The 23,589-nt window shown below is 33.3% G+C and overlaps 1 protein-coding gene across 6 annotated transcripts; it reads left to right on the top strand.

Annotated features, from left to right (window-relative positions):
• Nucleotides 1-13,380: 13,380 nt before the first annotated feature.
• Nucleotides 13,381-22,499, top strand: ACS (acetyl-CoA synthetase). 6 transcript variants are annotated; one of them, XM_088492233.1, is made up of 19 exons: nt 13,381-13,697; nt 14,529-14,917; nt 15,017-15,160; nt 15,272-15,427; nt 15,574-15,696; nt 15,831-15,999; nt 16,561-16,643; nt 16,883-16,984; nt 17,089-17,177; nt 17,281-17,371; nt 18,226-18,339; nt 18,939-19,015; nt 19,092-19,170; nt 19,378-19,446; nt 19,552-19,727; nt 19,924-19,980; nt 20,135-20,225; nt 20,357-20,455; nt 21,078-21,489. In XM_088492233.1, the coding sequence occupies exons 2-19, from the start codon at nt 14,546-14,548 to the stop codon at nt 21,261-21,263; spliced, it is 2,277 nt and encodes a 758-aa protein (XP_088348359.1). In that variant the 5' UTR covers nt 13,381-13,697; nt 14,529-14,545; the 3' UTR covers nt 21,264-21,489. The 6 variants fall into 6 exon arrangements, with proteins under 6 accessions (XP_088348359.1, XP_088348360.1, XP_088348361.1 ...); XM_088492234.1 differs by having other exon boundaries at nt 13,396-13,697; nt 14,524-14,917; XM_088492235.1 differs by having other exon boundaries at nt 13,397-13,697; nt 14,545-14,917.
• Nucleotides 22,500-23,589: the final 1,090 nt, after the last annotated feature.

Raw genomic sequence — 23,589 nt, 5'->3', positions numbered from 1 at the left:
AAATCTAGGAATGACAAATTGTTTCAACAGAAAGAGATTAATCCTAGCTGGACAATTAAGAAAGCTAAACTATTGGAATACACTTATTGGAGTGCTGCAGAAAAAAGAGCAGAGACTAGGATTGGAGAAGTAAGAAAAAATGCTAACCTGGCCCGTTGGAGACCTCCTCCGAATGATTGGCTAAAAGCAAATGTGGACTCTACCTTCAAGAAGGAATCGGACAACGGAACTATTTCTGTTGTTGTTAGAGACAAAGAAGGGAAGGTCTTATTAGAATTTACCGGTAAAATTCAAGCTAATTCAAGTATTATAGCTGAAGCCATGGCAAAAGACAGGCCCTAATCATTGCAAATAATTTACAATTGGGAAGGACATTAATTGAATCAGATAATCAAAAATTGGTGCAAACTATCAAATCCAAAAGTTCTATTGGCAGAGCATGGGCATACTTTTAGAAGCTTTACCTGAAAAGGATCTAACGTGGACTCCTAGGGAAGACAACCTCCTAGCACACGCACTGGCTAAAGCAGCAGAAGTGGGAACTCTATACCCAAATTGGAGCCTTCAACCACCTGCAGAAATTTGTAATATAATACGAAAAGAAAGTTTGAGAACACAATATTGAGGAAAAATAGAGTATTCAATACAACGAATTTTGAGGTGAAAAAAGACAATGTTAAAAGAAAACGCACTTAACTGGATTTCAAGCGGAAGGGATGCGTCAACAATGCAACCCTTCTCAGTAGGAATTCTTGTCCTCCTTCCTAGGCACGATGAAGTTCTGTTCATGGAAAAGACCAAATCAGACGCCTTAGAGTGACCTTGAAAACCCACCTTGTCGTCTCCGTTGTTGGCCCCGTCAATGATCGCTGCGCTGAGGAACTACTTGTCGTCATCGTCGCTTACCTTACCGGAACCTGCTGTATAGAGGAGCTGCCCGTCGTCTTCTTCACTGGCCTCGTCGGAGCATATTGCACACCGGAGCTCACCTTGCTCATCGTCATTGGCTTTGTCGGAGTTCGCTGAATAGAGGAGCTCACCGAGCCGCGTAAAGGACGTCATCAGCAACAAGAAGATAGCTAAATTCATGGCAATGGAGTTTATTCACAGCAACGGCGGCCAAGGAACAATACTACCGCAACATTAGTTTAGGGAGTGGGTTATTGGGTAGTTCTTAGAGTCAGGTTTGGGTTATTGGGCATAGCCCAAGTCCAAAAAAAAAAAAGAGTATAGGTTGGATTTATATTCTATAAACTCATATATAAACGATTTTCAAATAGTTGATAGCTAATAATGTAGTATCATATGTTTACAAAAAACTCTCTTATATTTACAAATTCAATTCATTAGTTATTAATTTATATATACAAAGACTAAAAATATATTTAACCTAATATACTCAATCATAATTTTTTATAAGTTTTATTAAAAATTTAAAAATATATTTAAAAATTGATAAGTGATTCCATGAAAACGTCACACATCTCAAATTTTCCAAAAAGGGCACAAACTCTATTAGGTTTCTGGCACAAGAACTAATGTGCCTAAAGGAGATATTAGAAGAAAATTGATTTATTATTTTCAAAAAAAATAGAAGATATTTAATCCTTGAAAAAATATAATTAGGAAGCAAAATATTCTATTACGCTTTATAAAAATATTATGTACATACAAAAAATCAATTATCATATATTTATAGGATTTTTTATTCTAAATTAAAAAAATTATTATTTTCCAAAAAAATTAATCAATTTTTAATTTTCAGAAATACGTTTTCTTGGCATTTAGGTTGAGTTTGTCGCACCTGTGTAGACCTCATTAATTTTGTAAGGTTCGTCGCACCCCCGGCGATCTTCTTTATTTTTATAGAGTTCACCACATGCCCACATTTTCCGACGAACTTCACTTCGTCTCCCTCCATAAATACCGGGTGAGAAGAATATATATTTTTTCTAAATTAGAAGCACATATGAAAAGAATAGAAATTTGAAATTCGCCAAAGACATGGTGAACTTTATAAATTTTATTGCCCCATAAAAAAAAGTTGGATTCGGAGAATTAAAATTTGAATAATTTTTTTGGAAATTAAAATTTTTTATTTTACAATAAAAAAATTCTGTATTTATGTATAAATATTTATAATTTTTAATATATATTTTTATTTTAATATGTATTTTATACACATAATTAATTAATTTAGTGACTAATTTTTTGTATATACATAACATTATTGTACTCTTTACTCGATGGATTAATGGTCAAATTAGTTTATGAAAGATGGGTCATTTTTCAAATTCGTTTCAAAAAAAATTTATCAATCAAATTAATCTTTACAATATTATAAATTAATTTTTTTTGTCCTTCCATCACTCAATTAATATTTCGATCAACGATTAATAATATAAAATGTTAAGTGATAGCATACATGATACCTAGTGTTCATACCCTGTCCCAACAAATAAAATCCAGGCCCGGTAAGACAAAAAGGCCCACCAAGAAGGATAGCCTTTACGACAAGCCCGACCTTTTTAAAGAGGTCGAACACTGACATAAGGAGGCTAAGTTCTACCTGCCCAAGGCAGGTAACTACCTCTAGAAATCTCTCCTACTAACTCTATCTTCCCTAAAAGATAGATTCCAACAAACTCCCAAGATAAAAGGAACAGTTATCCATCAAAAAAGATGGAACTATTCCAACGAAGGTGGTTATCAACTCTACTATAAATACACTGGCACCACCCAAGTATAATTCACGTTCTAATATACTAAAAACCTGCTTAAAACTCTTGCTAACTTAAGCATCGAGTCTCTTGCAGGTACCACCCCACCTCCTCACGAGAAACTCGGACAGGCAGCACCTCGGCACTAAAGAGGTCGGACGCTGCCATATTAAGGGATCTGGACCTCACGTTCAGGCCCAAATCAACGTTTCAGGTAACCTTCGGAACATTGGCGCCATTGCCGGGGACCTGGAATTCTCCCTTTGACAAATGGCGGATCATGAACATAAAGACGACCATACAGCATCTGAATTTGAGCAAGAAGCTCAGCCAGAATACCAGGCCCTTGTGCTACCTCCTCCACCACAACACCAAGGGCCTCACGAGAAAGGAACCTCAGGAAATCCTAATCCAAAGAGGATCCATTCTGAGGTCCACCATCCTGAGGATGAAGATCGCCCTCATACAACCGAGATCCTGGACCTGGTTCATGGCTAGAGGGATTGACTGCAACAGCTCAAACACGAGACTGAACGACAACAGGAAGCAGAATAGGAGTTGCAAAGAGAGGTAAGACAACGAAAAGAGCTGGAAGACAAGCTCCGGAAGCTGGAAGCTGATTTACAAAAGAAAAATGATCGGGCGAATCGTGATGAAAGTCTCTTGGGAGGAGAAGATCCGTTTACTGAAGAGATCATGAGGACTAAAGTTTCCAGGAATTTCAAATCACCCAACATGGATCTCTATGACGGAACATCCGACCCAAGTCACCACCTCAGTAACTTTAAAAGCAGAATGTACCTGGCTGACGCCTCTGACGCCACTTGTTGTAAAGCCTTCCGACTACTTTGACGAAGGCGGCCATGAAGTGGTTCGATAACTTGCCACTCAGGTCGATCACCAGCTTCAACGACCTCGCTACAAAGTTCTTAACCAGATTCTTTATCCAAAAGGATAAAACCAAACACGCCCCGATCTTGTTGGGAGTTAAGCAAGAAGTCGGCGAGACTCTTTGGGACTATATGGAAAGGTTTAACGAGGCCTGCCTGGAAATTCAAAGTATGCCCAGTGAAGCTGTGATCATGGGCATGGTCAATGGTCTCAAAGAGGAACCATTCTCCTAATCAATATCTAAATAATACTCGACTTCTTTGAACAAGGTTCAAGAAAGGGCAGAGAAATACATCAACATGGAGGAAAATTCCTGATTCAGGAAACCTTTCTCATGAACAAGCCTGCCTTATTACCCTCAGGAAAGAGAAAAAGAGCCCAAGAAGAAGGAGGAGCAAAATGTAAAGAACCCCTAAAAGTACCACAACTACACTCCTCTAAGGGTTTCTCTGGTGGATGTTTATCGAGAAATATGCCATACGGAGAAACTTTCACCTCCTCGTCCGATTAAGCACAAAAAAGCTGGAAGTCGGACTAAATATTGCGAGTATCATAAACTCTATGGACATTCCACTGATGAATGTTACGACTTGAAAAATGTCATAGAAAAGTTGGCCAGAGAAGGCCAACTTGATAGATACCTGGCCGACAGGTCGGACAACCCGAGGAAAAGAAGACGGGATGAAGAAGGAAGACGACGAGAACACCCTCCTCACACCCTAGAACAACACATACACATGATCAATGGTGGGTTTGTAGGAGGAAGTATATCAAAATCCTCATGAAAAAGACAACTCAAGGAGGTATATCAAGTTGGGGAAGACAGTCAATTAACCGACCTACCCACTATCAAATTCACTAAAGAAGATGCTCAAGGAATATTACCAGGTTATGATGACCCAGTGGTGATAACTATGATCCTGGCAAACGCTAACCTCCACCAAACCTTGATAGACCAAGGTAGCTCGGCTGATATTCTGTTTAAACCAGCTTTTGACAAGCTCAGGTTAGAAGAAAAGGATCTAAAGGCATACCCTGACAGCTTATTCAGACAAAATTTGTAGTAGAAGCTGGAAAGTTCCTGGGGTTCATGATAACCCAAAGAGGAATAGAAGTAAACCCAGACAAATACCAGGCTATGCTCAATATGAAGAGCCCGACTTGTGTTAAAGAGGTCCAACAACTAAATGGAAGGTTAACAGCTCTATCCAGATTTTTAGCTGGGTTAGCCATGGGATTACTCCCCCTCTACTCAATCCTAAGGAAAGGAAAGCAATTTGAATGGACCCTAGAATGTGAACAAGTCTTCTAAGATTTCAAGGCATTCTTGGGGCATCCACCTATACTTACCCGACCTATCAAAGGGGAAGAGCTCGTGCTATAAATGTTAGTAGGAAGCCGAGCTATATCTTCAGCTTTAGTTCGAGAAGACAAAAAGGGACAACAACCTATCTATTTCATCAGCAAAGCCCTACAAGGGGCAGAGTTGAACTATCAAAAGATAAAAAATTTTGCTTATGCCCTTATCCTTACATCTCGCAGGCTCCGACCTTATTTCCAAGCTCATACCATTAAAGTTTGCACTAATCAACTAATGAAACATATCTTACAAAAGACGGATTTGGCAGGTCAGATGCTACAATGGGTAGTAGAATTGTCCGAGTTCGACCTAAGGTACGAAGCTCGGATAGCCATTAAGTCACAGTACCTTGCTGACTTTATCGCTGAATACACAAAAAGCCCGAAAAACCCAATTGTATAGAGTCTGTATGTAGACGGATCATCAAATAAAGCTGGAAGTGGAGCTGGTGTTATTCTGAAAAGCGACCAAGGAACTCGGATAGAGTTATCCCTAAGGTTCGAGTTCCCTGCTTCCAACAATCAAGCAGAGTATGAAGCCCTACTTGCTGGCTTGAAGCTGGTTAAAAAAGTGGATGCAAAAAAGTGATGGTGTTCAGTGATTCGCAAGTAATAACTTTGCAAGTTAATGACACCTATCAAGGTAAAGACCCCACTATGAAGAAGTACTTGGATAAGACCCAAGAACAACTGACACACTTTTAAGAAAGTGAAGTCCGACGTATAGCACGTGAATCCAATGCCCAAGCTGATGCCCTCTCAAAATTAGCCAACACCAAGCCAGGGGGCAACAATAGAAGTCTTATTCAAGAGACTCTACAATCACCATCCATATCAAAGGAAGAAGAAGTATTGACCATATCCAATCAACATTTAGGGTGGATGGCTCCTATAGTCAACTACCTCAAATTCGACGGACTCCCCAAGGATGAAAAGGAAGCTAGAAGGCTAGTAAAAGAGGCACAAAATTACACACTAGTCTACAATATCTTATACAAAAGAGGGATCTCAACACTCCTCTTAAAATGCATCCCGACCACCAACACAAAGGAAGTCTTAGAGGACGTACATAGTGGCATATGTGGAAATCATTTAGGAGCTCGGTCACTGGCCAAAAAAGTGATCCGAGCTGGCTTTTTCTAGCCGACCTTGCAGAAGGAGGTAGCGGAATTTGGTAAGGTATGTCTGCCTTGCCAGAAACATGCTAATTTCCATGTGGCGCCTCCTGAAGAGCTCATTAGTGTTACCTCACCATGGCCATTTGTGAAATGGGGCCTTGATCTACTTGGACCATTTCCACAAGCACCAGGCCAAGTCAAATATCTCATAGTAGGGATTGACTATTTCACTAAATAAATTGAGGCAGAGCCCCTAGCAACAATTACTGCTCAAAGAAGTCGAAAATTCTTGTATAAGAACATTGTCACAAGGTTTGGAATCCCCTACTCCATCACCAGGGACAATGGGACTCAATTTACCGACTCAACCTTTAGGAACTTGGTGGCTGACCTAAAAATAAAACACCAATTCACATCGGTAGAGCACTCCCAGGCCAATGGACAGGCTGAAGCTGCCAACAAAGTCATATTGGCCAGGTTAAAATGCCGACTACAAGACGCAAAAAAGGGCTTGGGCTAACGAGCTTCCTCAAGTCTTGTGGGCATATCAGACCACTCCACATTCCATGACGGGAGAATCACCCTTCCGACTTGTTTACGTAATGGAAGCAATGATCCTTATAGAAGTAGCTGAAGAATCATCTAGAGTCATATTTTACAATGAAAAAGTTAACACCCAGGCACAAAAAGAAAAGCACGACCTCCTTCATGAAGTCCAAAAAAGAGCTCGGATTAGAGAGGAAGCTCTGAAGCAAAAGATGGCTCTAAGGTACAACTAAAAGGTGATCAAAAGGAACTTCACCAATAACAACCTCATCCTGATTCGAAACGACATCGGAATACAAAAGTCAGGAGAAGGAAAGCTAGCTGCAAATTAGAAAGGACCTTACAAGATAATAGAGGTCTTAGGCAAAAGTTACTACAAGGTGTCTGACCTCCAAAGGCGAGAGCTCCCGAGGTCTGGCACGCTTGTAACGTAAAGAAATACTATAGCTAAAGTAGTGAACCTCGTTTAATTGGTGCACTCTTTTTTCCGATTTCAAGGGTTTTTTAACGAGGCACCAACACAGGGGGCTAGGGACGTTCAAACCCCTAGTATGCTTTTATAAAGGAATTTCTTAAATATAAAAAAATTTCTCTACAGTGCAACCAAATGGTACCTCTCCTATGCAACATCGTCGCATTAAAGCGACACCATTAGGGGCAGTGCAATACATAAACAAAAGGGCAAAAGCCACAATAATGCAAAAAAGAGAAGTCTTTTAAGGCCTTTTATTATTAAACATTCTTAAACGTTTCAAGCGTTCTACATCAAACTCGCAAGAAAGTCAAAAGCAAACTTTTTTTCAATAAAAGAGAAAAAGGGCAATGATAGTGGAGGTAAAAGCTCAATAAAAACAACCAGCAGTCCCAGGCAAACAAAAATGAGAGTTCAAAGAAAAGAAAAAACAAAAACTAACCTCGAAGAAGATTATGAAAAAAGGGAGAGCACGTCTAAACAGCAAAAATGCAGACGATCCATTTCACGCCGGCGAAAGCAAAATTCTTCAAAGACCAATAAAAAGAAATCTTGGAAGAAACAAAAATAATCGAAATGGCACATCGAAGTTCTTTGTGAAAAGGAAATGAAGCAGTTCTTTCAAAAACAATAAAAAAGGAGAAGAATAGCTGAAAAGTCTTTTTATAAGAGACAAAAAGTAAACGGATCATTTATCCCTCTTTAAACGTGCGTAGATTTTGAGGACAAACTGCCGCGCAACATTTGCCCATCATTAAAGAATCAACGTTCGAAAATTCAATGGGTAATCCAAAGTGATTAAGCCCGACATCTACAGTAGAAGCCATGAAGTGCTTGAACCCGACCCAAAAAAGGATCCGGACTCAAGCAAGGGCACTGTTCATACCCTGACCCAATAAATAAAAGTCAGGCCAGTAAGACAAAAAGGCCCACCAAGAAGGTGGTCTTTATGACAAGCTCGGACTCTTTAAAGAGGCCAGACACCAACATAAGGAGGCTAAGCTCTACCTGCCCAAGGCAGGTAACTACCTCTAGAAATCTCTCCTACTAACTTTATGTTTCCTAAAAGATAGATCCCAACAAACTTCCAAAATAAAAGGAACAGTTATCCATAAGAAAAGATAGAACTACTCCAACAAAGGTGGTTATCAACTCTACTAAAAATACACTGGCACTCCCAGGTATAATTTACGTTCTAATCTACTAAAAATCTGCTTAAAGCCCTTACTAACTTAACCATCGGAGTCTCCTGCAGGTACCACCCTCACCTCCTCACGAGGAACTCGGACAGGCAGCACTTCAGCACTAAAGAGGTCAGACGTTGCCATATTAAGGGATCTGAACCTCACGTTGAGACCCAAATCAACGTTGCAGGTAACCCTCGGAACACCTATTATGCCTATCTGGATGCTGAACATATATCTTTATGAAAATCTATCAATTTAGTAAATTTTTTTAATTAAATAAATCTTATTCCTAATATAAACTAACGACATTAAATTTGATAGATTTTCATAAATATAATTCAACGTCTAATTGAAAAATTTTTTGAAATAAATTTAAAAAATTATTTGTTTCTGAAAACAAATAATTTTATCTTTATTTTTTTAAATAATATATATTTTTAGAGTTTGAAGCAAGTTCGCCCATTGCAACGACGAACTTGCCAAATTTTATGAAGTTCACCCACTACATCGACGAATTTCATCAGCTGCGGATTGGGTCAAATATGCAAACTGTCATACGATGACCAGTCATGCTTGTGACCAATCGGTCTGAACTCCATACTGTACACCTTAAATGCAGTTTCCATCCAATACATGGGATGCACATGAGCCCTCTAGTCAAGTCTAGCCTGTGAGCATGCCGTTAGAACATAGCGAAATGGAAGGTGAAAGGTTGAAAAGTATCCATTGCCCTTACTCTCATCGATGCAGTGGGCAAGCCTCATAAAAATAGGAAAGTTCATTGTTGTAATGGACGAATTTGCTTCAAGGTAAAAAAAATGTATTTCAGGAAATAAAGATGAAATTAGTTGTTTTGGAACATAAATAATTTTTAATTTATTTCAAAAAAAAATTCATATCTAATTGAATATATTAGGTATCATGTATATATTATTAGTTAATATTTCACATCATCTTGATAAAGGTCAGGGACGGACCTAGGCATTGGAGGAGGGGGCACTTGCCCCCACTAAATTTAAGAAAAAAAGTAATAATTTTATATAAATTAATATATTTGCTCTAATGTAATTTATTTTTGTCCCACAAAAATTTACAAAATTTTATTTTGAGATTCATGTTAAAAATAATTTTTTTATTAAATTTAATGTATAACAATATTTATTTTGTTAAATTTGATTTAATATCAAAATTAAAAATAAGTAAATAAATCAACTCAATAAAAAAAATTAATAAATAGTGATAATATAATTTTTTAAATCCGATCAACTCGTTAATTACCAAACTAAATCTCAATTTTTTAAATATAAGTAAAATTATCAGTATTTTTTTGTCTTAAAAATTAGTTGAGATAAGAAAAAATAATATTTATCTATTAATTAATATTCTTTATTTTAAAATGATATAATATTTTTTAATTTTATCTTTTAAGTAATCTTGCTTGTAATAACTATTTTAGATTAAAAAATATTTTATGTCATAAATGTTGTAAAAAATAAACTTCCTAATTCAACGTGAAGTAATTAATATTTGAAAATTATAATGAGTAGTAGAATAATTGTTTAAAAGCATGAAAGTTAATTTTGATATATATATATATATATTTGATTATATTTATTTTTTTAAATAATTACTTATGTGATGAATGTAAAAGATATTTTTAAATTATAATACATAATTAAATAGATGTATAAATTCTTTAATCTAATAGTATATCAAAATTAAATTAAAAAATATATAAAAAATTAATTATTTTGAAAAAAAAGAGAGAAAAATAATTGTAAATTAAATTTTTATTATTTGATATAAACATAATTTTCATATATAGGTTTATTTTTTTTATGGTATTTATATACAATTATAGTTTCAAATTATAAATACTAGTGTATTAATAGGCGCTAACGTGCCAATTGATTCAGTCTTTTATGATTAAATGTATATAAAAATACATAAAACTAAAATTAGTTACGATGACAAATTATCTATAATTTAATTAAAATATTTTAAATTTAAATTTTAAAAATAAAAAAATATTTTTTTATAAATTATATATAATAAATAGTATTTTAAAAATGAAAGTGTTCACTAACTCTTTTTAAATTTTATATTTATTATATTTTTAATATAATTAACAATGTTGAACAAAATTTATTTTAAGATATATATTTTTCTCCCACTCTTAAAATTTTTTGAGTCGATCACTAACAAAAATGGTGAACTGAGTGACTAAAAGACCAAAATAATTAATTTGTAATATTTAAGATTGCGTTTGTTTATAAACACGAGACACTGAGACAGAGACGCAGAAAAACAAAATTATGTTTGATAAATAAGAAATAAGACAAAGACAGTGTGTCCAAAAATACTGAATTAGTATATTTTGTGTCCTTCATAACAAAACAGACATAGAAACACTAACAAAGACACTGTTTATTTTTTCTTTTTTTATTTTTATTAAATTTTTATAATTAAATTTTTTTTATTATTATATCTTTTTTCTAAATGTTTTGTATAAAAAATAATTGAGAATAATTTATAATTTATTCTAATTATTACTAAATAAAATATTAAAACATTAAATTTTGTGTTTGTATCTTTTATGTTTTATTCTTAATATACTGTTTTATCTTATTTTTAGAATCAAATACAATCTAAAAAATCACTTTAATTAATAAAATCTTTTAAAAATAAATTTAAAAAATAAATCATCTTAAATAATAATTTAACTACAAACTCTTATTTAACCGCATTATAACTTTCCAAACAATTTAGTTAATTTTACCGATGCACCCAATAAAAGCAACGTCAGAATATGCATTATTCAGGCAAAAACAAACTGTACTACTACTATATTATTTCAATTCAACTAGGTATCCTTTAAAAATGGTATAACATTCAGTCTTTTATTATAATAATTTAAAAAAAATAAAAACAAATACATCTACAAATAATAAATGGATTTACTGTCTTTTTAAAATTAAATACATATTCAAAATACAATCTAAAAAAAACTAAAATTTAAAATTTAAATTTTAAATTTCTGTTTCATATTTAATTTATTTAATTATTAATATATTATAATTTAAATACATATCTAAAAATCAAATTATTCAAAATTTAAAAATTTGATTTTAAAATTATAAAATAAATCTTAAACCATCAAATTATTAATTAAACCTGTACAAAACACTCAAAGAAGTACAGAAGTCACGTTTGCCCCATGTCAAAACACTCGACGCTGCCTTCCTCCTTCTCGGCGCTCATTCACAATGCCACATTCCCCTTCGTCAACACTCATTTTCGTCGTCGTTCGTTTACGTCGAAAACTTACCTAAGGTTTGGATGGGTCTCTGACACCATTACCTTTTTTTTATTATGCTATATAAATTTTGATTTTTTTGAAATAAAAAATCGAATAAAATGGCCTAAAGAGATTTTCATATATATTGCAATGTTAAATTATTTTTGCATGTGCAATTTCTGTATTTTGAAAGTGTTTTAAAAATATTTTCTGTATAACTTCATAATTTTAGATGTGTTACAATTATTTTTTAATGTTTAAATTTAGATTTTAGATTTATAATTTTGGATGTATTTCAAAAATATTTTATGTATAACTTTATAATTTTAGATGTGTTACAATTGTTTTTTAATGTTTAAATTTAAATTTTAGATTTATGATTTTGGATGTGTTTTAAAAATATTTTTTGTATAACTTAATCATTTTAGATGTGTTACAATTGTTTTTTAATGTTTAAATTTAGATTTTAGATTTATGATTTTGGATGTGTTTCAAAAATATTTTCCATATAACTTCATAATTTTAGATGTGTTATAATTATTTTTTAATGTTTAAATTTAAATTTTAGATTTATGATTTTGGATGTGTTTTAAAAATATTTTTTGTATAACTTAATAATTTTAGATGTGTTAAGAAACTACAATTGAAAATATTTTAGTTTGTGAATATAATTATATTCGACCATTCATCACTAGAAAGTCATAAAACAGATCTTGCATTTTATCAAAGGTACAATAAGTAAGGGATTAATTTTTTTCTAAATGCATGGATTTTAAATTCTTTTTTTCTGCAGATACAAATTGGAATATTAAAGAAGAAAACCGTTTTATAGAGAGGGAAAAAATATAAAATTGGAATATTAAAGAAGAAAACCGTGGTATAGAGAGAGAAAAAACATAAAAGAAGAAAATAATAACTAATTATGAAGTGAGTAGAAAGTTAGAGAAATTTTAGTTTTTAAAATTTAAATTAATCTTAATTATAAATGTGTATCCTAAAAATAGAAATATGTTTTAATTAAAAATTAATTAAATAATATTAATTAATCTTGTATCATAGCAGAGAGCATCCGTTCAAGTTCTTTTCGGGACTTTGGTGGATATGGCGAGCAAGGAATAATGACATCTTTAATCCCCATGAAACTTGGCCTCCGGAAAAAGTGATTTGTCTGGCATTAACTTCAGAAAAGGAGCTTAGGAATATTTTTGAATTACAACGTATGTCCCTTTCCTCTACTCTAAATGGTTTTTGGAATCCCCCATCTATTAGTACTTTTAAGATTAATTGTGATGCTAGTTATTTTGGTTCGGGTGATAGTGTTGGTTTTGCTTGTGTTATTAGAGATTGTAATGGGAGCTGGCAAAGGGGGTGTTTGGGAATGATTGAGAGTAATATTATTCTTCAAAGGGAATTGTTTGCTATTTGGAGAGGATATCTTTAGCTTGGGATGTGGGTCAACGAGATGTTATTTGTGAGACGGATTGTGTGGAAGCATTTAATCTTGTTACTCAAGATGGTTTTGGGTTTATTGATCCACTGATGCTCAAAATAAGAGATATTATGCATTGGAATTGGCGGGTTGACTTTCGTTTGATTATGAGAGATGCAAACACGGTGGCAGATACTATGGCAAAGATGGCAATGAAGTTACAACTTTCGCATGTGGAGCTTCTTTCACCTTGGAAGAAGTTTAAAAGTAATCTTGAACGTGAATGTCCCTCTATTTAAGCAGTTTTTGTTTGTTTTGTTTTTGTTGTACCTAGTATTTTCCATATTATTTTCTCAAAAGATAAACAAACAAAATAATCCAAGCAAAGGAAGAAACCATGGTTGCCCCCCTTATCGTTTGTTGGAAACGGCATTGTAGTTTCCGACTGCAAAATCAGGCAAATAAAACCAGCCGTCAATGTTCTGTAATGTCACGTGCTATGCATATGCAAGATTTTGTTTGTTCCCTTATCAAGAATTTGAGAGTCATAACCAAAAAGAAACTCTTCCAAGTTCTAAAGAACTCAATTCTAAAGAACTCGCTCACTTTGAAAATTGAAACTCTTCTTCAATTTCTCTGTGGGAATTGAATCCTTGATCATCAAAGTCAAATTCCGTGTAAGTCTCTACTCTCATATCTTTCAAGTGTTAAAAGCAAAGGTTTCAGACCTTTACACGAGGATGATAAATTGATAATAGTTGTCATGGAAAAAATATTGAATTATCTTCTTAGTCTATAATTTTCTTTTTTTATTTTTTCTCTTAATTATCTTTAAAAAATTTTAGTCAGCCTTGTAAGCACTTAAGCAGCCACTACTACGCCAATCCGTTTTCTTTTTTTAATTTATCTTTTTTTTTTTTATTTATCCTATAGTCTGCATAACATCACAATCTCTTGATAACTATTTTGATGTGAGACCATTGTGCCAATATAAACATAACATATATATAACAATTTACAGTTGTAACAACCTATGTTTTCCGATTTATTTATCCACATAATCATTTCAGTTTCATGATTTCATAATCTACGCAAGCTAATAGCAGCCCTTGACTCTAAGGACACAAACAAATTGGCACTGTCCCTAATGATTCCCATAATTTTCGTTAGTTTAAATTTCAATAATTTTGACTGAGCCACAATAGGCTATGAAAATCGAACACATCACCATCCTCTTTAAAAATATCAGTTAACTCAGAATTGGATCACCATAATCTTGCTCCCACTCTCCCTCATGACCTCATCATCTCACCTTCATTTTTTTTTATTGATTACGTTTTGAAACAGAAACCAAATTTTATTATTAATATTTTAATTTTAAATATTATTATTTTATTATTACGCTCGCCTTAAATTCTCAGCTAAGAAACAAGTAAACCAAATAAATTATTATGATATGATATATAATAATCATATTTTATTAACGTATAATAATATTTATAGAGCAGTTGACAAATGTGGCAGAATGATTCCTGTGCCGTATAATTCAATTGTGTGTGCCGCTGCTGCTGGTGGTGCACGTGAACCTCTCTTCAGAAACCCTTCTGCTTCTGCTTCTGCTTCTGTGTATCTTCTTCAGTTCAATTGTAACAGAAGAAGAATAAACACTAATAATAGGAGGAATAATAATAATAATTTCATGGATTCAAATAATAATATGAGGACAGAGAGTTACCTGCGCCACGTCGATTCAAGGAAGTTAATGCCAAATGGCGCTGGCCACATTCCACACTTGAAAGCTGTGATTCTTGGTGAAGCTCTTGCATCTGAAGAAGATGATCTTGTTCTTCCCAGCAAAGAATTCTCTGATCAAGCAAATGTTCACTCACCTGAACAGGTTAGATCTCAGATGAATTATCATCGTGTGTTCTAGGGTTTCTTTCATTTTGTTTCAAATAAATATGAATTTACTGTTTTTTGAATTGTGATCTGTTAGTATATGGAGATGTATAAGAGGTCAATTGAGGACCCTGATGGATTCTGGTCTGAGATTGCATCACAGTTCTACTGGAAACAGAAATGGGGTGAGAAAGTCTGCGATGAAAATTTTGATGTCAGGGACGGCAAGATCAAGATTGAGGTGCCATTCTTTTCACTCTGATTTGGATCTTGGTTGCATTGATTTTGTTTTATTTTACTTTTTATTGATCTGGTGAGTAGTTTTGACCTTTTGTCTGTTGTTCTAATTCAGTGGTTCAAGGGTGGCATTACCAACGTGTGTTATAATTGCCTGGATAGAAATATTGAAGCTGGACTTGGTGATAAAGTTGCTCTTTACTGGGAAGGCAATGAGCCCGGTTTAGATGGCAGTTTAACTTACTCTCAGCTTCTCAATCAAGTTTGCCAGGTTAGTTATGAGTTATGACTTTCCCTTCAGTCTCTATCGGACGGAATTTCTCAATTTCAGGTGCTAGAATGATGTTAGGTTGGGATACAATATTGAAGATTGGCGGAAAAAGATTGACCTTTTTCTTTGTTGTCGTCATTTTCCAGGTTGCAAACTACCTGAAAGATATTGGTGTGAAGAAAGGCGATGCTGTAATTGTTTATTTGCCAATGATCAATGAGCTCCCCATCACAATGCTTGCCTGTGCTCGCATTGGTGCTGTTCATTCGGTATTGTACAAAAGCTTTTTCTTAGAACTGTCCACCTTTTCTTTATTTGTTCACTCATATTCTCATGATTATTAGATTCCTTGATATGTTTCACTTGCCTTTTAATACATTTTAGGTTTTTTTGATTTGTTTAGGTTGTATTTGCCGGTTTTTCTGCAGAATCTCTTGCACAGAGAATCACTGACTGTAAACCAAAAGCTGTAATTACTTGCAATGCTGTTAGAAGGGGCACCAAACCTATTCTTCTGAAAGACATAGTTGATGCTGCCATCAATGATTCAGCTAAGGATGGGGTCTCCGTAGGTCGGGGAATATCATATCTGTTTATAGTTTCAGAGCTACAATCTTTTAAATAAATATATTGTAGTTATACTCCCCCCCCCCCCCCCCTCTTTTTTTTTTTTCTTTTTCCGCATATTACCATTTAAACATGTTTCCTTGCACACAAGCACAGATAGAGATATCATATCAGTATAGCAACATTTTGCACCTCTTTGTAGCTCATAGTGAGTGAGCTTATTAGTATGACGATAGCTTGATAGAATCCCATTTCCCATATGATGATTAGATAGTAGCACTTTCAAGAAGGTAAAGAAAAAAATTGTAGCAAGTGTCACTCACCTTTCCAAAGTTTGTGCAACTAAGTTGATATTGACAAATAAAATGCAGGCTGGGATGTTATTTGTATTCTATATTGAATATTTATTTTTTCATCATGTAACGGGCATTCACTTGTCTGTGCATGCATACATACATACATTCATACATATTACATATAACCAATTACTTCCCAGATACATTTTGTTACTTTTGTTAGTTTCTTTAACTTGTTTATTTTTGCAATGGTGCTTCTTGTCTAAGCAGATGTATGCTTAGTTTATGATAACCCAGTGGCACTGAAGAGAGAAGATACAAAATGGACGCAAGGTCGGGATATATGGTGGCAGGTTAGTATAAAACTTTTGGTTGGTGATAATATACTCTCATATGGCCTGCTAAGTGCTAACTGTTGGTAACACAATTTCAGTTTACCATATCAATGCGGAATACATGCTATGCCTCGGAATTACCGAGTCATATAACTGTTTTAATCAGAATTTTTGTTTCTGATGATCAGGTTTTATGTGAATATTGATGATAGAGGTTCACATGTTCATTTTCGGCTAATACTTTATGTGCGTTGCAGGATGTTATTCCTAAATATCCAAGTACTTGCCCAGTGGAGTGGGTTGATGCCGAGGATCCACTTTTTCTACTCTATACAAGTGGAAGCACTGGAAAACCTAAGGTATTTGTGAGCTGTTACTGCTGTACTTCATTAGTTTTGTTGCCTTTTTCTTCTTTCCTTTACTTACAGTTGCTGCTTTCTAATTTCTAATCTATATTATAAAGGGTGTCCTCCATACCACCGGTGGTTACATGGTATACACTGCCACAACATTCAAGTACGCATTTGACTACAAACCATCCGACATCTACTGGTACAATTGAAAGCTTATACTCTACATCCTTTTTTATCTTTGGATGTTTTTCATGAATGTCAGATCCGGACACTTATTTAACACCTTTATTTCCTGGCTAAAGGTGTACGGCTGATTGTGGTTGGATTACTGGGCACAGCTATGTCACTTATGGACCCTTGCTCAATGGTGCAACTGTTTTAGTGTATGAAGGGGTAATATATTTTAAAACTGAAATATACTGTAATTATTTATATGCATGATGGAACTTGAGAAAATGAATCCAACAGACTTGTTATTAGTTCAAACACACACATATTCACAGAAAAAAAGGGGAATTCAACAATAAGTTTTTATTTCTACAGTTTAAGAATTTTATGAGAAAAAGAATGTATTTTACCACTAATATAGGGCTGTGCGAAATTGACATTAATGTTTTGAGAGAAACACATCGAGTCCATTCTAAAACAACACGGAAAAATGGATTTTATATGGCTTCTTACTTACCAGTGAAATTGAATTAATATCCCTTTCAATAGGCTCTTTAGTTGATGCTAAGAAGTTCAAAGCCATCATAAGCAGGAGGCAAAAGCTTTAGCCTGGTCTTTCTGTTATCAAGGTTATGGTTTGATTTCCATGCTGAGCTCTAGTATATTTCAAAAAACTGTGCTGACATCATAAATATAAAGGGAAAACTTGGGATCTAGTTAGGCCCAGCGGATTGTAACTAACTAGTGAGTTTAGGCGGGAAAGTCAGTCGGTTAGAGGCAAATAAGTGGGGGTTGTTGATAATCGTGGTTGTAAGAGAGTAGGGAACCCCCCATACTTCCTCACTGTATCAAACAGTGTGTCTTAGTGTTCTTCCCCAATTTGTAGGGTTCCTCAGCACATTGCTATTACAATACAATATCCTATTCTACTATTCTATTCATGCTGATTCCATTTCTAACATTTTCATGAAAACTCAACTGTTAAATTGTCATAGTACGTCCATAGACAGTAAATTATGAGGATCAAGGAATTGCAAATAAATACTTCACCGTAAATCTAAAAGATTACCTGAATGCAGGCTCCTAATTATCCTGATGCTGGGCGCTGCTGGGACATTGTTGACAAATATAAAGTGTCAATATTCTACACTGCCCCCACATTGGTGCGGTCTCTCATGCGTGATGGTGAAGCGGTAAGATACCTCTATGCTCTCATGTTTACAGTGTACCTGTGTGAAATTGATTTGCGAATAAATGCCTTTGGATTTTGGATACGTGTGAGCACACACCAGCACACTCCCATGACACATCTTGTGTCTTGTGGCCTTCCTATGATGGTTGAAGAAAACCTAGGAACTTGTTTGGTTTACTTTCTCCACATTTCTTTTTTTTTTTTTCTGAATTTTTTGAACAGTATTGTACAAATAGGGAAAAAAAAAACATAGAATAGGATTTTATTATATTTTTCACTATTTTCTACTATATTCTTCACAAAGTTTTAAAACTAATAAACACAAAATATAGACAGAAAATGAAAACAGAAACCAATATAATTGTGTTTAGCATTGGGAGGCTCTTCCGCCATAAATATGATCTCTTTAAGAATAATATCATCTTCTATTCATTCCTATGCATTATACAAATCAGATATGTATTCCCTTCCCTAAAATTTCGGACTGTAAACTGTGCAATGGATTAAAGGGCACTCCTAGTTTGATGAAGGAGTTGGATAAGGTTATGTTGATTTCTTTCATGTATTTATTTTCATTTTGAAATATTGCAATTGTTGCAGTACGTTACCCGATACTCAAGGAAATCTTTACGGGTTTTGGGCAGTGTGGGCGAGCCCATAAATCCAAGTGCATGGAGGTTATTATCTATATCAAATAACTTAATTTTCTATATCAAATGGCATTCTGAAGGATTCTTGATCCCACTCTTTCAGGTGGTTTTACAATGTAGTCGGAGATTCAAGGTGCCCTATCTCGGATACTTGGTGGCAAACAGAAACTGGTGGCTTCATGGTATTTTAACTTCGGATGACTGGGTTCTAATTTTGTCAATATTGTAGACATTGAACATGAATATAGAGAGCTAGGTTTCAATCTCTTGTGAAAAAACCACCACCATGCCGTTTTCCACTATGCAGGCTGGCTAGATTTGTGCATATATAAACATATCATATTTGTGCATTCAGTTTTTGGGACTTAATTCTTCACTGTTACATCCAGATAACTCCACTACCAGGTGCTTGGGCCCAAAAGCCTGGTTCTGCAACTTTCCCTTTCTTTGGAATTCAGGTCTTTTACCCAACCTTCAGATATTCACTTTATAATTTATGAATTTGTTGTAATCTCCCAGCTAGTATTTGACCTTCACCACTGACAAATAATGTATAACTGTAGCCTGTGATAGTGGATGAGAAAGGAGTTGAAATAGATGGTGAGTGCAGTGGTTACTTGTGCATTAAGAAGTCTTGGCCTGGGGCATTCCGAACTCTATATGGTGATCATGAAAGATATGAAACAACATATTTCAAGCCATTTGCTGGTTACTATTTCAGTGGTGATGGCTGCAGAAGGTTAGTGATTGACTGACACAGATTGTTCGTTAATCATAATATTTTCCGATGTCACAGTACTTGCATACTCTCTTTGATTTGAGTCTATCCCGTCTGAATTATGTTTCTGAATTCTGAATCCAATCCCAGAAAACACAGAACATGAAGAATTGCATTGGATAATTATGTTCAACATACTTTTTTAACTTCTTTTCAGGGATAAAGATGGATACCATTGGCTCACAGGAAGAGTGGATGATGTCATCAATGTCAGGTATTGTTAGAATTCCAAAGCTTTTACTGATGATTCTGGAGAGTTCCAATTTCAATTTTGATTCACATACAAGCCTGTCAGATGAGTGGAGTTGTTGCAACACTGCAGCTGTATGTGATGTTTATAAGTCTGACTTAGTATTGTTAATATGCAGCGGACACCGTATTGGCACAGCTGAAGTGGAATCAGCTTTAGTGTCACATCCTCAATGTGCAGAGGCTGCTGTTGTCGGTGTCGAGCATGAGGTATTATAATATTTTCTTCAGTGTGTGGCTCATCAGCTATCAAGTATGTGTTTGTACGAAAGAAAATGTCAAAATACATATAGTTTCGTTGTAGCATTACCAAGTGATTGCGGTCTCTCTTACCACTGCAGGTCAAAGGTCAGGGTATCTATGCATTTGTAACGCTTGTGGACAGTGTTCCTTACAGTGAAGACTTACGAAAGGACCTTATACTCACAGTTCGAAAGCAGGTCTGTACCTTTTTATTTTCTCATGTAATAACACATTTTCTAAAAGCGTATTTGAGAAATGGTATAATTGTCATAATAGGTAATGATACACTGGATGGATCAGTGTTTTATGTAAACTTTATCATCTATGTCTGGATTCATTACACAATCACAGTAATGAAAGAAAAGAAAATGAAGAAGTATCTTCATGGCAATTGTTCTTTGGAGCTATTGTGCCTTAAATTCTAACACAACTGCTTTTTGAGCTATATTTTGTTTCCTTTACACTTTCTTCTCCTACAAGAGGTCATTAGTCTGCATCATCACTGGACTCGTTCAAAATATTCATCAGAATTTCACTGTTTAATCAGAGAATATAACCCAAAAGCCTGCTGAAATCTTAACTGTTATTGCTGTTTGTTATTTCCAACATCTAGATGCAATGATACATTGGGTATAACGAATGTGTTAGGTCTGTGTCTGAATTGAACAGTTCTGTGTTGCAATTTGTCACTGCAATAAAAAGCCCAGAAAACATAACATGGAAGGACCTGATTGATCATGCATTGATGCATTACAGATTTCTGAATAGAATCTTTATTTAAAACTTAATTTTCATTCTCTTTTTGTTCAAACATTTCAGATAGGAGCGTTCGCCGCACCCGACAAAATCCATTGGGCGCCCGGCCTCCCGAAGACCAGGAGCGGAAAGATAATGAGAAGAATTCTTCGAAAAATCGCCGCCAGGCAACTGGATGAACTTGGGGATACAAGCACCCTTGCAGATCCAAATGTGGTCAAGCAACTTATAGAACTTTCTGATTCCTGAAGTCCCCAAAACTATGTAATATTAAAGGTACATTACCAATTAGAGGCTTATCTGTTGAAGCTAATAGTCGTAGTCAGAAGACAATTTTTTCCTTCTAGATCTGTAGACTCGAGACTCAAGACTCAAGTCCCATCTTCTTGGACTGCGGAATGCTTGTTCGAGTGATGGATACCACCAAAAGATTTAGTCGCTCACAAAAAGTCTTTGAAAGATGTTATTGATAAAATAACTCTTGAATGATTTGAAAATGTTACAAAAATAATAAATAATTATTATATTTTTTATAAGTGATAAAAAAACTTGTATTTAATAAACGATTTTGATTTAAATTTTTGTGTCAATATTTAAAAATTTAGAAAGTGTATAAAAAAATCGGAACAAAATTTAATCTCTATTTTTCTTTTCATTTTTTAAAAAAATTTATTTGACATAAAATTATTAAATTTTAAAGATGAAAAGATCTTATTTTTTTAATAATAATTGCAAAAATTTGTATCGAAATTTGATTTCTAAAGTTTTTTTTTTGTTAGTGATGTAAATTTTTTAATATCATTTAAGTAGTTTGCTCAATAAATAAATAAACCATGCATATGCCTCATTCATACAAACGCTTTGTTTCCCAACCAGTGTATTATTAATTCCATTTTGAATAAATTCTTTTAGCTTATTTTCAATTTATTAAATTATCCCCATACCTTATCGAAATAATGTTTTTTCACCTTTTTTTGTACATATCTTTTGTACACCCTTTTTTATGTTATAAAATTAAAATTTATTTTTTTTATCATTTTTTATTAATTATTTTATATGTATTTATATAAATATACGTATAATATAACTTATTTTTAATATATATTTTATATTTTAATGTGTATTTTATTACGGTAACTAGTTTTAATGTATATTTACCATGGTTGTTATTTTTAATACAGCAGCAAAAAGTATACAAGAGGGTGTATACGAAGGTGGTGGACATTGTTTGAGATTGCCCTAATAATTTCAAATAATAGAAATTATTTATTATATTGATTTATTGTTGGTGATGGGCATCTGAGTGGTGTAGCAGGGAGTTGAACATGAATATGGTGAGCCATGCGAGATGCTGGTGAGTCGTCAAGTGTTAGAACCCTGCACCTATGTCCTATGACACTGACAAGAGTATATATCTTGTGATCTAATGAGAGTGTCTATACAAATATTAATATTTATTTGTATGTTATATAAATTTATATTTTATTATTAGTTTTGCATATTTTTTTTTGAACAAGAAATTCAATACAATAAATGGAGTAAAAACAACAACAAACAAAATTATTAGTTTTGCATATTAATAGAGTTATGCTGTATTGTTATGTTAATATTATTATAGTAATATTATATAGAGTAAACTGTCAAAATTTTTTTACTGTGAATGATCATATTTATTTGAAAAAGTAAAAAAAATTAAAAATTATATTTTATTTTAATTTTTTGTGCACTTTCTAAATATTTATTTAAATATTGTTACAAAAATTTAGATCTAATAATTAAGTGATTTGCTAAATATGAAAGTTTGTTGGTTACTTATAAAAAGTATAATATTTATTGGTTCTTTTTATTATATTTTCAAATTATTCAAGAGTTGTTTTGTCGATAATATCGTTTAAGAATCTTTTGATCAGTAGCTAAATTTTTCGAATACTGAATTAGTAGTTAACCCTATTATATATGCAGATAAAGTAAAATATGATTATATATATGTTAACAATATGGTAATTATGAAGCAAAATTATGTTACCGTGAAAAATAATATTAGAAGGTAAAATACATAATTCAAATTTTTTTTTTAAGTATGTAACTAGCGTTTGTTAATTTTTTTCATTGTTAATTGTTATCTATATCATGTGTAATAATCTTAAAATTATATATTATTATTATTAACTTTAAAAGTATGAGATTTTTATGTTTAATAATATGAAAATTATATATTAATGTTCATATATATATATATATATATATATATATATATATATATATATATATATATATATATATATATATATTACTAAAGATAGGAGACTCGAACCTGCAACCTCTTAATTGAATATGAAGAAACTATGCCATTTGAGCTATAACTCATTAGCATATTAATATTCATATTTTTAATTGTAGTAAATTATTATGGAATATAAAAGTTACTATATGTATTAATATTAAAGTATTTTATAAAAAAATGTTAGGGATATCAGAATTTATTGTTTTTGGCCATTATTTAATCATCAACTTAATTTTTTTAGTTTAATTTTTTTTATTCTAATAATCTAATAACATACTTTATCTCATATTT

The sequence above is a fragment of the Arachis ipaensis genome, chromosome B6, assembly GCF_059453495.1.
Source record: "Arachis ipaensis isolate K30076 ecotype BB chromosome B6, ASM5945349v1, whole genome shotgun sequence".
In the NCBI taxonomy this organism is placed as follows: domain Eukaryota; kingdom Viridiplantae; phylum Streptophyta; class Magnoliopsida; order Fabales; family Fabaceae; genus Arachis; species Arachis ipaensis.
Note: the sequence above shows the minus strand (reverse complement) of the source record. Positions and strands in the feature narration are given on the sequence as shown.